Raw genomic sequence first — 13428 nt, 5'->3', positions numbered from 1 at the left:
CTGAACAAGCAAAACTGTACATTGGAATATTGACAAGACCATACTTGGTAATTTACTGTACATTGGGAGGGGGGGGTTGTGTTAGGACATTTACAGGGGCCAGTTTAGAATTGCAGTCTCCCGTAGGTTTTTTTGTGTTTTTGAAAGTGGGTAGTGATTCACATTCCTTTACAGCTTTGGGTAGGGCGTTCCACATTGATGTGGCATAATTGCGAAACGTATTTAGTCCCTTGTTTGAGCCGAATCTGGGTTTAACATGATTTGTGGAGCTCCCTCTGGTGTTGTGATCGTGGTATTCACTGACCTTTGGGAAGTATTTTGACATGTACATGGGTACCTTGGTCGTGTAGTGTATCTTGTAGACCAGGCCCATTGCAAGTTGCTGTACTCTGTCGTCTACTCTAAGCCATCCTAGGTTGTCAAAGTGGGCAGGGGTGAGGTGGGTTGTAGGAGTAAGGTCAAGCAGTAGTCTGACCAGTTTGTTTTGAGATGTTTGTAATTTAGGGCGTTTTCACACCTGTAGTTCGTTTGCTTTGTTCCGATTCAGGGATTATTATGATACAATTGTTGCACTTGATTCTTAGTTCGTTTGTGTTCACACGGCTGTGTTCACACGGACCAAAACAAACGCACGCGCGAGCAAACTATCACTCATTGGTCAGATTTTGGGGTGTGCCCCCCCCCCCCCAACCCTGAATCTCCGCGTTACATTGAAATCGGGGAGGAGAGAGCGGGGGAGCAAATGAATGAATGTGGATGAGAGCCGTGATGTAAGTGGTTGCAGATACGGCTGTGGGGGTGCTAGAGACATGATCGAATAGTCTTTTATGCGCCTCAATCTCCTGAACACGGCGCGAGCCATTCCTAATCGATCAGAACTAAATCGGCAGCGAAAAAGCTCATTTTAAAGCACCTATTATTACCCATGCACATGCGCAGATTGCCCACAGAGTCTGGAGACGCGAGATGACGCACGAATGAATGTGGACTGTTCCATCAGAGGGGGGAGCTTCGGTGGCCAGTGTCCTTTCAGCCGACCAGGATAATGAAACAATGATCCCACTAAATGGCCAGAAGCGTCTTATGGCGACATCTACAATTACCTCATTGAGTCTCCAGGTAGACTAATGTTTATATTTAAGTGCAGCGGTCTGTAGCCACTCGCATTACCACCAAAGCTCCCCAATGGAACAGTCCACATTCATTCAGAGAGAGAGAGAGAGAGAGAGAGAGACCCCCCCGCACGGTGCTGCTGCTGTCACTACAGAGACCCCGGCTCCTCTCTCCTGTGCGCGGCTGACTGATATCAACGACGCAGTGTACCTCATCGCTGCTCCACGTTGACCCACGACGTATTATTATTATTAATTGTGTCGGTTTGTTAAATCGATTGCATTCTCACAGCGTACGAGTCCGCTTCGGGTTCGGTTGGAACTGCGCCGAGACCACCCTCTCCAGGTGGTCTCGGTCCGCTTGTTTTGTTCCGCAACAGAATGTAATTGCTGTGTTCACATATGCCCAACTGAACCGAAATAAGGGGTAAACGCTCCAGGTTCCGGAATAACAGCTCCAAACGAGCTAGGTGTGAAAACGCCCTTAGTCTTCAGGGTATTCTTGTTTACCAGTGAGGAGATCCGGTTCTGCTATGTTGTTCATTGCTCTTGGTATCATATTTTAATAATGGGGTAGATTCTCTGATATTCTGTGTTTTAACCTGTTATAGTTACATCAGAATCAAGAAATCGGAATCAGAAAGGTGTTTATTGCCAAGTAGTTTTCACATACACAGAATTTGATTTGGTCATTTTCGGTGCGACATTAACGGACAGACGATACAATAGAAAGGTGGAATCAAATTAAATGAAATATGAACTAAATTAAGATAGAAGCACAATAGAATAGGATATAATTATAAAATAAAAATAGGCCAGGGCTGTACAACTGTAAAATAAAGAGGTGTAATAAAATTAAATGGGATACAAATAAAAAAAACAACACAGGCTGGTGTCGGTGCTTCCTTACTGACCATCCATCACCTCCTTCTCTTCCTCTTTCCCTCTGCTTATATCATCTCGCTTCTCGCTCTCTTTTCTACTGTACTATACGTTTATTACCTGTATTATGTCTTCTACTATTACCATGTACCTGTACACCCCCCCCCCCCCCCACCCCCCATGCTGCTATGATGCCTGAATTTCCCCTAAGGGGATCAATACAGGAATAACTTAACTTATCTTATCTCTCTCTCTCTCTCTCTCCAGGTGGACCCGGTGAAATTACGGCACGCAGTAAAGACCGTCATGTTGAACCAGGTGTTCATCTCGGCGCCCATGGTGGTGGGGGTTTACTACATTATGACCTGGAGGGGGAACCCCTGCAGCCCAGAGCTGCCCACCTTCCACTGGGCCCTGGTGGAGATGGCGGCCGCCGGCATGGTGGAGGAGATCATGTTCTACTACTCACACAGGTAGGGTGGGCGGGGGGAGGGGTAGTAGCCCCAACAGTGCCCCAGCTTGCTAGTGTGTATTCTGGGCAGCAGAACATTTTATGTAATTTCAAACCGCCGCAGATTCTGAGGGTTAAGTCAATAACCCGTCCTAACTGATTATTGCAAGTTTGCATTGTGTTTTTGGAAGGGATCAACAGGAAGTGGTGAAAACACAAGCCGCTGCTGAAATACAGCAATACCCTTTTTACCGCAGCAATAAGTCTCCTTTCAAACCCTCCGCTCGGTGCTGCCACCACTGGTCGCCAATAAGATCAGCACCTTGACCTGACAGGTTAAAGGAACATGCCAACATTTTGGGAAATGTGCTTACCGTCTTACCGAGAGAGAGAGAGAGAGAGAGAGAGAGAGAGAGAGAGAGAGACGATAAGATAATAAGATAGATACCAGTCTCCTCTCTGTGCGTTCAATAGAAAGCTATCTGGCTGCATGTTAGCCAAGCTTAGCACAATGAATGGAAGTGGACATGACCGGTTAGCCTTCGGGAGAGGTGTTAGTTGGACAATGCCTAGGCTAACCGGTCATGTCCGCTTCCATTCATTGTGCTGTGCTAGGCTAACATGCAGCCAGATAGCTTTCTACTGAACAAACAGAGAGGAACTGGTATCTTATCTTCTTGTCTCTCTCTGGAGAAGAGGGTAAGCTAATTTCCCAAAATGTTGGAGTGTTCCTTTAACTCATTCAGCGCCACCGCTTAATGAGCCAGGGGGCGCTAGAACGCCATCGCTTTAATCAATGGGGAGAACTGCGAGATTTGCGAGTGCTTAAAATATATCTTATATTATAGCTATGGGTCTAATACACCCGTCGATTGTCAGTGAGTTGCTTCCAGTCAACATGTACGAAACAGATTGTTTTTTCATCCGTACATTTCCGTTTTATACCGTTTTGAATATGAGTATAGTTTTGGTGATTCTTAGTAATCCCAGGAAAAGACGTGATAATAGCCCTTTAGTGGAATACACTAAACATGTTGTCATTTTTCGCCTGATTATCAAATCTTCCTGAAATCAACGTTAGATTATCATTATTATCCTTCCTCGTGCATACATGAAATGGCCCTCGTAGCGCGGCGCTCCCCCCGCCACCTCCTGTACTCGACGGTAAACAGCCACACACACACACACACACACACACAGATAGCTTCGATCGCGGTAGAAAGAAATATCAGATCAACGCAAGATTTTATATATAGAGTCCTTACCTGGTCTCTGATGTAATGCAAAAGAAATAATCCAATTATCTGACAATACCGGCTGGAAGGCGTAGGCGGCGGTATTTGCCCTTTTGCGAGCTCAGACCCATTCCCAATGATAACATCTGGCTGGATGGATGAAAAATGAATGGATAATATAGCTAATAAAAGAAATAACGATTAAAACCCGACTTTACTCGTGATTGGCGCTGAACGGTTGGCGAGTTAACCCGACTTTACTCGTGACTGGTGCTGAATGATAGTGATAGTAATGTGTTTTATTGGTGACCAGTGGTGGCACCGAGCGTTCGTCGAGCTTTCCCAGAAAACCACAGAAAAACATCTAGGTTGGACCTCACACCTTGCAACAAGTTAGGTGTAGAGAGAGAGGAAAAAGGAAAACAACAATAAGAATAGTTTGGCCAGGGGGGGTAACTGCTGCCCAGACTGAAAAACCTGTGTAACCAGAAAAGAGTAGGTCAAAATGCAAGGGGGATAGAGTGCTAGTTCATTACCGGTTTAAGAACTTAATGGCTTCTGGAACAAATGAAAACCTAGATCTATTTTTAGTAAATGGAGGAGAGAGGGGGGGGGGGGGGGGGGTCGCCCAGATGGCATCAATTCAAACGAGGAGGCGAGGGTCACGCCTACAATGTTGTTTGCCTTATTCACCACAATGTCTCTGTAGATGCGTTCCATACGTTGTAATGTGATCCAGTTTACTGGCCCTTGTTACAGTTTTCCTGACAGTCTTTCCCTCAGTGGCATTGTGCCAAACCAGCAGAGGATGCAGAAGGTTTCAATAAAAGCACGAGAAAACATTTTGAGCATTTTGTTGTGGACAAGATATACAAGATAGCAATTCCTTTAGAAAGTTTGATGGCAATTTCTTAAAAAAAGTCCATTCTTTGTCGCGTCGTAGTGCACACGAGGTCAGTCCACACGAGGTCAGTCCACACGAGGTCAGTCCACACGAGGTCAGTCCACAGGAGGTCAGTCCACAGGCTCCCCACTTCCCACAATAAAAGTAGGTGTGCTTGGTGCGTGATTTGCACGTTGCGAGTTTGAGCAAAAATATTGCTAACTCATAAGAGTTCATAGGGGGATTGTGGGGAGGGTTGTTGCGGCTAGGACAGGAGCTGGCTTTAGGACAGGAGCTGGCTTTAGGACAGGAGCTGGCTTTAGGACAGGAGCTGGCTTTAGGACAGGAGCTGGCTTTAGGACAGGAGCTGGCTTTAGGACAGGAGCTGGCTTTAGGACAGGAGCTGGCTTCAGGACAGGAGCTGGCTTTAGGACAGGAGCTGGCTTTAGGACAGGAGCTGGCTTTAGGACAGGAGCTGGCTTTAGGACAGGAGCTGGCTTTAGGACAGGAGCTGGCTTTAGGACAGGAGCTGGCTTTAGGACAGGAGCTGGCTTTAGGACAGGAGCTGGCTTTAGGACAGGAGCTGGCTTTAGGACAGGAGCTGGCTTTAGGACAGGAGCTGGCTTTAGGACAGGAGCTGGCTTTAGGACAGGAGCTGGCTTTAGGACAGGAGCTGGCTTTAGGACAGGAGCTGGCTTTAGGACAGGAGCTGGCTTTAGGACAGGAGCTGGCTTCAGGACAGGAGCTGGCTTTAGGACAGGAGCTGGCTTTAGGACAGGAGCTGGCTTTAGGACAGGAGCTGGCTTTAGGACAGGAGCTGGCTTCAGGACAGGAGCTGGCTTTAGGACAGGAGCTGGCTTCAGGACAGGAGCTGGCTTTAGGACAGGAGCTGGCTTTAGGACAGGAGCTGGCTTCAGGACAGGAGCTGGCTTTAGGACAGGAGCTGGCTTTAGGACAGGAGCTGGCTTTAGGACAGGAGCTGGCTTTAGGACAGGAGCTGGCTTTAGGACAGGAGCTGGGGTTAGGGAGGAATACTAGGGTAGATGTATTCAGACCTTTCCCCTGAGCCTCCCTTTCAAGATTCTTAAGGACTTTTACAGGGAGGCAACACGTGAAACAATATCCATCTAATGTTAGCTGCCGCCAGGTTGGTCAGTGTCACCGGTTCCAAATAGAGACACCGCACAGCTATTTCCGAAGTCTGGATTTCAAGATTCATTAGGTCAAAATACCAACAAACAGACTGCTTGGCCAGCAAACAAGACAAGACAAACCTAAACTAAGACCCCATGTCCCTCCCTGATTCAAAATAATAATGGTAATAATTCAGTCCAAACTTGAACCGAGTATTAAGGGTTAACCTTTGTATGAGTCCAAACCTGAAGAAAGCCTGAAATAATTTACAATTCTCTCTGGTGTCTCCCCGACATTGCATGGAATGTAAGTTGTGTAATTGACTCATATAGTTGACTCTCTTCCAACATGGCTGCCTGTAATCACTGGTAACCACTTATGAAAGAAAATGCTGAATTTCTTTGCAGTGGTAATGATGTTACTGTTCCACTGTGATGTGTTTACAAGATCCAGTAATAATACATTTAAATAACGTTTATAAAATGTTTGTTTGATGTATTTCAAATATATACACACATAGCAACCATTGTTTCACACATTTTGCAACTGTTTTCTCTTCCAATATGGGGGGGGGGGGGGGGGGATGGGCATTCCAAGTATTCAGTGAAAGGACTCTATTGTAAAGGCAGTTATGAGACTGATCCCCTCCTTTCTCTCTCTCTCTCTCTCTCTCTCTCTCTCTCTCTTTCTTTCTTTCTCTCTCTCTCTCTCTCTCTCTCTCTCTCTCTCTCTCTCTCTCTCTCTCTCAGGCTCTTCCACCACCCTCTCCTGTATAAACACGTCCACAAGCAGCACCATGAGTGGACGGCCCCTGTCGGAGTGGTCTGCATCTACGCTCATCCTGTGGAGCATTTCGTATGTCCCATCATTCCCATCTCACATCATGATAATTTTAACCACAAGGAAAAGGTTATTTTCGTGCTCTGATCACAGTCCTCTGGGGATGCTTCCTTTAACATAGAGGCTTCAGTCATTGCTATGGTCTCTCTCTCTCTCTCTCTCTCTCTCTCTCTCTCTCTAGGAATGCATCAATTCCAGAATACATTTTTTAATAGATTTCTTTTGCATGATTCATACATTTTACTCTGATTTCCAAGCCAATACTGAGTACCAATCCCGTCAATTCCTTTTAGTAAACAGCAGAGACGTAGACCAACATTTTGCTGTCTTGGGATGGGAGACGGTCAAAATACGACCAATTTTCTCCATTAGACATTTACCGGTACATTTAGTCATTTAGCTGACGCTTTTATCCAAAGCGACTTACAAGTTTTGTATGACAAGTCAGCAGGAAGGGTACAACTCTTATCAGCTGAGTAACAATGTTCATCAAAGTGTTGAGTGCTACAGTGCAGGTTACATAGGCGGCGGGTGCGCCGAATATTAGGGTAGGCTATAATTGGGAGTCACGCAAGGGATTCCCCCCCCCCCCCCCCCACAATGGCGTAACAAAGAGTTAGTTTGCATAATTTGATCAATTTATACACACCACCACCGCCAGGATGAAATTGTAACGACTGATCATGAAATATGAACTAACTATGCAATTGCAATAGTATTAGAAAGGATATATAATAACAACACAACAAGGTTTGTTTCAAATTCAAGGACATTTATTAGAGACTCAAGAATCAAGAGGTTTATTTGTCACACATACCAGGGCAATGTGAAATGCGGGTGGTCATGCCGCATCGATTGTGCAAAATACAATAATAAAAGACGTTAAAAAAATGGTATTAAGAAGACATAATGTGCATGATAAAAATAGACATGCTAAATTCCTGAGAAGGCACTGGTTCCTATATACACTACTATACAATATATAATTTTAACTCCGTCATTATGCTATACTTATCTAAATAAACTATACAAGATGAACCACATCTGTTCCTTGCTTAAAGTGACTTTTACTTTCCTCCTTCCTTTAAGACCAGACATGTAGGTTATTATGAAATAATAATAATATCAGTAGTTGCAGTCAATATTGCAAATTTTATTTGCAAATTAAATCAGTAGCGGGCTGCGCATATGAAGCGGTAGTTCTCTTCGTCAGTCTGTCTCTCTCTCTTCTCTCGTCTTTCGTCTGTGTTGCTGTAATGGGGCAAGAATGGGGGGGGGGAGCGGTGACACAAATTAATTACTGTCCATGGTCCTGAATTTATACACACACACACACACTATACTACAGCGAGCTCCACTCATTTCATATACTGTAGTGCAAATTAAGTGTTCAAATTAAGGCATTCAATATGATTTAAATCAATCAGTCTTACCTTAATGCAGCAATATGCGACGTTTCGTCTTGGCATCGTAGGCAGCAATGATCTCTTCTGCTTCAAGTGTGTGTGTCGGATCACTTTCGATGTGAAGCAGACTCAGAGTTGTCAGTCTCTCCTGGCCCATGGTGGTTCTTAGCCAGTTCCGGATGCGTCTCATTGCTGAGAAAGATCGTTCACATGTTGCTGTGCCTACGGGCAATGACAGAGCCAAACTGAAAAGCTTTTCATAATTTGGATAATGTCCAGACACAAGTTCACTTCTGATGTTTTCAGTGGATCCGTTTTGGATTTGTGTTGACACCATTGTCATCTCAGTCAGTGTGAGTTTGGGGTTGATGTTGAGTATGTTTGCATACTGGCTGATCAGGCTCTCTGCACCCCCGTAATCACATTTGAACACAGCATCAACACTTTTAGCAATGGCCAGTGCCTGCGGGGAAAATCTGTCTCGACACTCGCCCAGAAGTGTGTCCAAAACAGGATAGAACAGCTGACTGGCCCATTTCTGTTTCATGGTGGTTGCTGTGCTTGCCTCGTACTCTCTCTGGCCTAGAGACTAGAGTGCTGGTGACGACGCTGTCTGCGAGAGCAGCTGGCTGTCTGATGGGGCGCTTGCGTGGTCGTCTCTCATCCCCGCTCTCCATACAAACGTCAACTGACTGGCAGAATATTTGGATTTTGCTCCAGATGTCATCCCACTTTTCACCGTCGGTCCTCATGTTTTCGAAGCTTTTCATCATTGATTCCAGGACACTTGCGTCTTTAGATAATGTTGTGTCTTTCCGTTGAAGTGCTGTGTGTGCGACATGGACCGTGCTGAGCAAATCATTAAAAATAATCAGACTCACGCAGAATATTTGGATTTTGCTCCAGATGTCATCCCACTTTTCACTGTCGGTCCTCATGTTTTATGTTTTATGGATTATTACCTGAAGCCTCAGGTGATCGGGTCAAGGTGTTATTATGCCCAGGGGCAGGGCTCGCTGTGGCTTCACGGATGCGATCTTCTAGAGCTTCTGAATTACTGTTATGATCCTCCTTTGCCTTGAAAAAATGATGTATATCCATTTTGCGTTTCTGCGGCCGTCGCTGGTGTTATCTGCAAAGAACTGGCGGGTGGAAATTCGAATGCAGATGTTTATACAAACGGGTGCGGCGTGATTGGTACTGCCTGCAGTCTGGAATGTTAAACGGTCACCACACCTACCCATTGACACATCGGTCGGCCGACCCCAGCCCCCCCCCCCCCCCCCCCCACACACACACACACACACAATATCGTAGCCTAGGCTGCCTATATAATAATTCTGCGACTGGGGCTGCCCACATATATTATTTATATATAAATGCTAAATATTTACATCAGACATGTACAGACAATGTACAAACAAACAATAATTCTACATATTAGGTACAGGCAAGCATATGGTGTTGGAGTTCTGCAGGGCTATGTTCACATGTGTAGTTATTTCTTAACCATGTTTTGAAGTGGGGGGGGGGGGGGGGGGGGCTATAAGCCCATGGAGGATTTTGAAGACCAGACATCGGTTTGATGATGCGGCGTGATTGGTTACTGCCTGCAGTCAAGTTCAAGTTCCTTTTATTGCCACACGGCCAGGCCGTCTGGAATGTTAAACAGACACCACACCTACCCATTGACACCTCGGTTGGCTGACCCTTGCGTATTGTCACCACCGGGCTGCAGCAGCCCACACACACACACAATATCGTAGCCATAGGCTGCCTATAATAATGCGCCGACTGGTCTGGGTCGGCATAGCCTACCCTGGCCTTACATACCCGCCGCCTATGGTAGGCTAGTATATTAGGACAAGTGCATGATGACCGTTCACTGTTTTTTTTCCCATTAGAGATCTAACGTGCTTATGTGCCCCCAAAATAATAAATAAAATACTTCACTTTCTTCTACTTTGACATGTATGTACTGGTTCATTCCTCCTCTCCTCTAGTTGTCCAACATGCTGCCAGCGGTAATGGGTCCTATGCTCGTTGGTTCCCACCTGTCCACCACTAGCCTGTGGTACTCCCTGGCCCTGCTCAGCACCACTATCTCCCACTGTGGATACCACCTCCCCCTCCTGCCCTCCCCAGAGTTCCACGACTTCCACCACCTCAAGTGAGTCAGCCTTTCTTTCTTTCTTTCTTTCTTTCTTTCTTTCTTTCTTTCTTTCTTTCTTTCTTTCTTTCTTTCTTTCTTTCTTTCTTTCTTTCTTTCTTTCTTTCTTTCTTTCTTTCTTTCTTTCTCTTTCTTTCTTTCTTTCTTTCTTTCTTTCTTTCTTTCTTTCTTTCTTTCTTTCTTTCTTTCTTTCTTTCTTTCTTTCTTTCTTTCTTTCTTTCTTTCTTTCTTTCTTTCTTTCTTTCTTTCTTTCTTTTCTTTCTTTCTTTCTAACCTAACCTAACCTAACAAAACCTTTACTATACTATATACTGTATCTCCATTTGCTTGACAAAATGGCCTCAAGGACCATAAAAGTCCTCCTGGCTTAAAGGTTTACCTTAGCTTAAAGGTAAATGAGTATACATTTGTGTCACACTTTATTTTGACGAGTTATATTTTATGAATAGTGTGTCAGTTGACCGTAGCCTGTCAACGGGGTAGTTGGGTAGCAGGAACAACAGGTTAGGGTTAACCCATTTTCACCTCACAAAGCCCCATGATTGAAAGCTGCGAGTTGAAACCAAGGATCACCACCTCGCGGTGCGTCTCTCCAATCAGCTGTTCGCAGTGTTTCCGTGGTGGTAGACTATGTTAAAACAATCAAATAAAAAAGCCCATAAGGCTGTGATCAGATTGGATTGGACTTTTTCTTGTACTGAAACACGAGGCGTGGCGCTGTGTATAGAGAATCTAAAGTGCACAGTGCATTGAGCAATAACAATAATTACCATTGCTACCTCAGCTAACGTTACATAAGTTACATAAATGACTACGGTTAACATTGATAGCGCTACGTTGGCTACTATCAAGTGCGTTTTCAACATTGATAATATTGACAGTATGTTACTCATGTGGAATCTGCACCACGCTGCTCACAGCCCTTCAGGCGTTGCTGTTCATATCTCGGTTGTGGTAAGACCTGTTAGACAGGTCGTACAAGCAAGGTTTGTCCGAAAACTGCCAACATTTGCTTAGGGAGAAGCACACAGACGTTGTACCCGGTCTTAACACAATGGACGCCAAACCAGAGAAAAGTCGGGTTTTGGTCGTTATTTCTTTTATTCGCTATATCCATTCATAATTCATCCATCCAGCCTGATGTTATCATTGGGAATGGGTCTGAGATCGCAAACGTCCAATACCGCCTCCTAACGCCTTGCGGCTGCTATTGCACTCCATTTGAAACGATGTGGCTTGTTGTCTGGGCCGAGCTGCGGCGTGCAGGTGGGGTCTAAATACTCGGGCAAGACAAGCAGTTATAACGGATGCATCGACGAGGGTCACCCCCCCCCATTACGTTGGAAACACGATCACGATCAGTATTTGGAATGGCGATCAGATAATTGGATTATTCTTTTTGCAGTTTAGGGGTGGACGGTATAAACGGTATACGGTATAAACGGTATGAATTTGCTCTACGGTATGGATTTTGACTATACCGTGTAACCGGTAGAGCAGCTCTAAAATAGCAATGACGTCATGTAACCACAGCGCGACTATTTCACTAGTTATTTAGGAGGCTTCGCGCAGTGGGCGTGTCAACACGCAATTGTCATTTCATAATAAACACATATCACTGCGGCGCACAGCAAGTTTAAATTTCAGTTCCTGGCATTTTTAACCAGTGGAGAAAGGTAAGAGATTTCCCTATCGTTTTTCTTATATGAATTATTCTACGTTAATAAAACATACCTGGTGATCAACTACAGTTTGCTGTAAACATTATGATATGTGTGTAGTGTTATGATAACGACGGCTGCAGCGGGAGGACGGCTGCAGCAGTGGATTGGAGTGCAATACTCCAATTCAGCCATTGGCAATTCAGCCGTTGGGTGGGGGGCGCTGTTGAGCGGGCCTGTGACCGGACCTGAAAGCGCCCCTACTCTGTGGCTCTGCACCTGCATATGCTTCTAGCAAAATCCAGCATCCAGCCCCGCTGTTGGCAATGGGAGCAGCACGGAGTCTCGACTCGGGACTTATTTTATTTGGAATATAATGTCTGTATACGCAAAAGTAGCCTAGTTTTAAGTTAAAATATTATAAATCTACATGCCTTGAGGATGTCATTCTTTATATAGCCTGCCTATCGGGCAAAAAAAAATATTCTAACGGAAACACTGATACCGTGATATATACCGTTACCGTCAATGCTTCAAATTATACCGTGATATAAATTTTAGACCATACCGTCCACCCCTACATCATAGACAAGGTAAGGGCTATATGTTATCAATCTTGCGTTGATCCGATAATTCTTTCCCCGCGATCGAAGCGTGTGTCTGTAATGTACTGTGTAACGTATTCCGTTGATGGCGATCGAAGCATAGAAGCCCCCCACCCTTTCATGCATGCATGATGAAACATAATACCGATAATCTAGCATTGATTTCAGATTGATTATTGATCCAGGCAAGGAATGGCACGATTTATAATGAAATGCAGTAAAACACTGTTTGGCGGCGTTTCCTGGGATTACACAGAATTACTCTAAAACTATACTCGTATTCACCACGGTATAAAACGGAAATGTATGGATGAAAAAATGGATCTGTTTTTTGCATCTTGACCGGAAGAAACTCAATGACAATCGACTATGTTATTAGATCCATAGCTATAATATTTAATATAGTTTTAGCACTGCCAACACCGGCATGTATCCCCAATGAACAAAGCGCTGGCACACACGGCCACAGCGACCTCTGGCGCTGAACCTGTAGACAAACAACTTTTTAACCCTTTCCAAACCACACTACAGAAGGTTAACCCTTTCACTACCACACTACAGACAGTGGCTTGAGGACTTAATTGCTCCCGATGAGCAGGTTGGCACCTTGCATGGTTGCCTCCACCGTCGGTGTGTGAATGTGTGAGTGAATGGGTAAAATGTGAGTAACAAATTGTAAAGCGCTTTGGATAAAAGCGCTATATAAAAAAGCAGCCATTTACAGATGGTTAACCGTCTGTAGTGTGGTAGTGAAAGGGTTAAGCTTCTGTATTGTGGCAGTGAACGGGTTAACCCTTTGGTAGTGTGGCAGTGAAAGGGTTAAGGTGAAAATGATGACGAGTTACAGCTTTTCACCTTAACCAACAAGTGACCCCTGCTGACAGTTACTTACTAGTCTACAACGGACTACCAAGCTAAAGGTTCAAAGTTACTTTCATTTTAATTAAACACTGTTTTAATGTAAGTGGATCCGTCTTTGAGATGAAAAGACGACAGTTTTCTCATTCCTTTTTAGACCAGAAATATTGAGAAACGGTGACACTGATAAA

At 44.7% G+C, this 13428-nt stretch overlaps 1 protein-coding gene across 1 annotated transcript in view; it reads left to right on the top strand.

Moving 5' to 3' along the window:
* Positions 1-13428, top strand: part of faxdc2 (fatty acid hydroxylase domain containing 2) — a 28859-nt gene that overhangs the window by 14339 nt on the left and 1092 nt on the right. The window contains exons 6-8 of the mRNA XM_084320679.1: positions 2262-2467; positions 6447-6552; positions 9947-10113. Of these exons, the coding sequence (XP_084176805.1) occupies positions 2262-2467; positions 6447-6552; positions 9947-10113 (479 nt within the window). The remainder of the gene's footprint in view (positions 1-2261; positions 2468-6446; positions 6553-9946; positions 10114-13428) is intronic.

Source organism: Notolepis coatsorum, assembly GCF_963971535.1.
Source record: "Notolepis coatsorum genome assembly, chromosome: 8".
Lineage (NCBI taxonomy): Eukaryota > Metazoa > Chordata > Actinopteri > Aulopiformes > Paralepididae > Notolepis > Notolepis coatsorum.
Note: the sequence above shows the minus strand (reverse complement) of the source record. Positions and strands in the feature narration are given on the sequence as shown.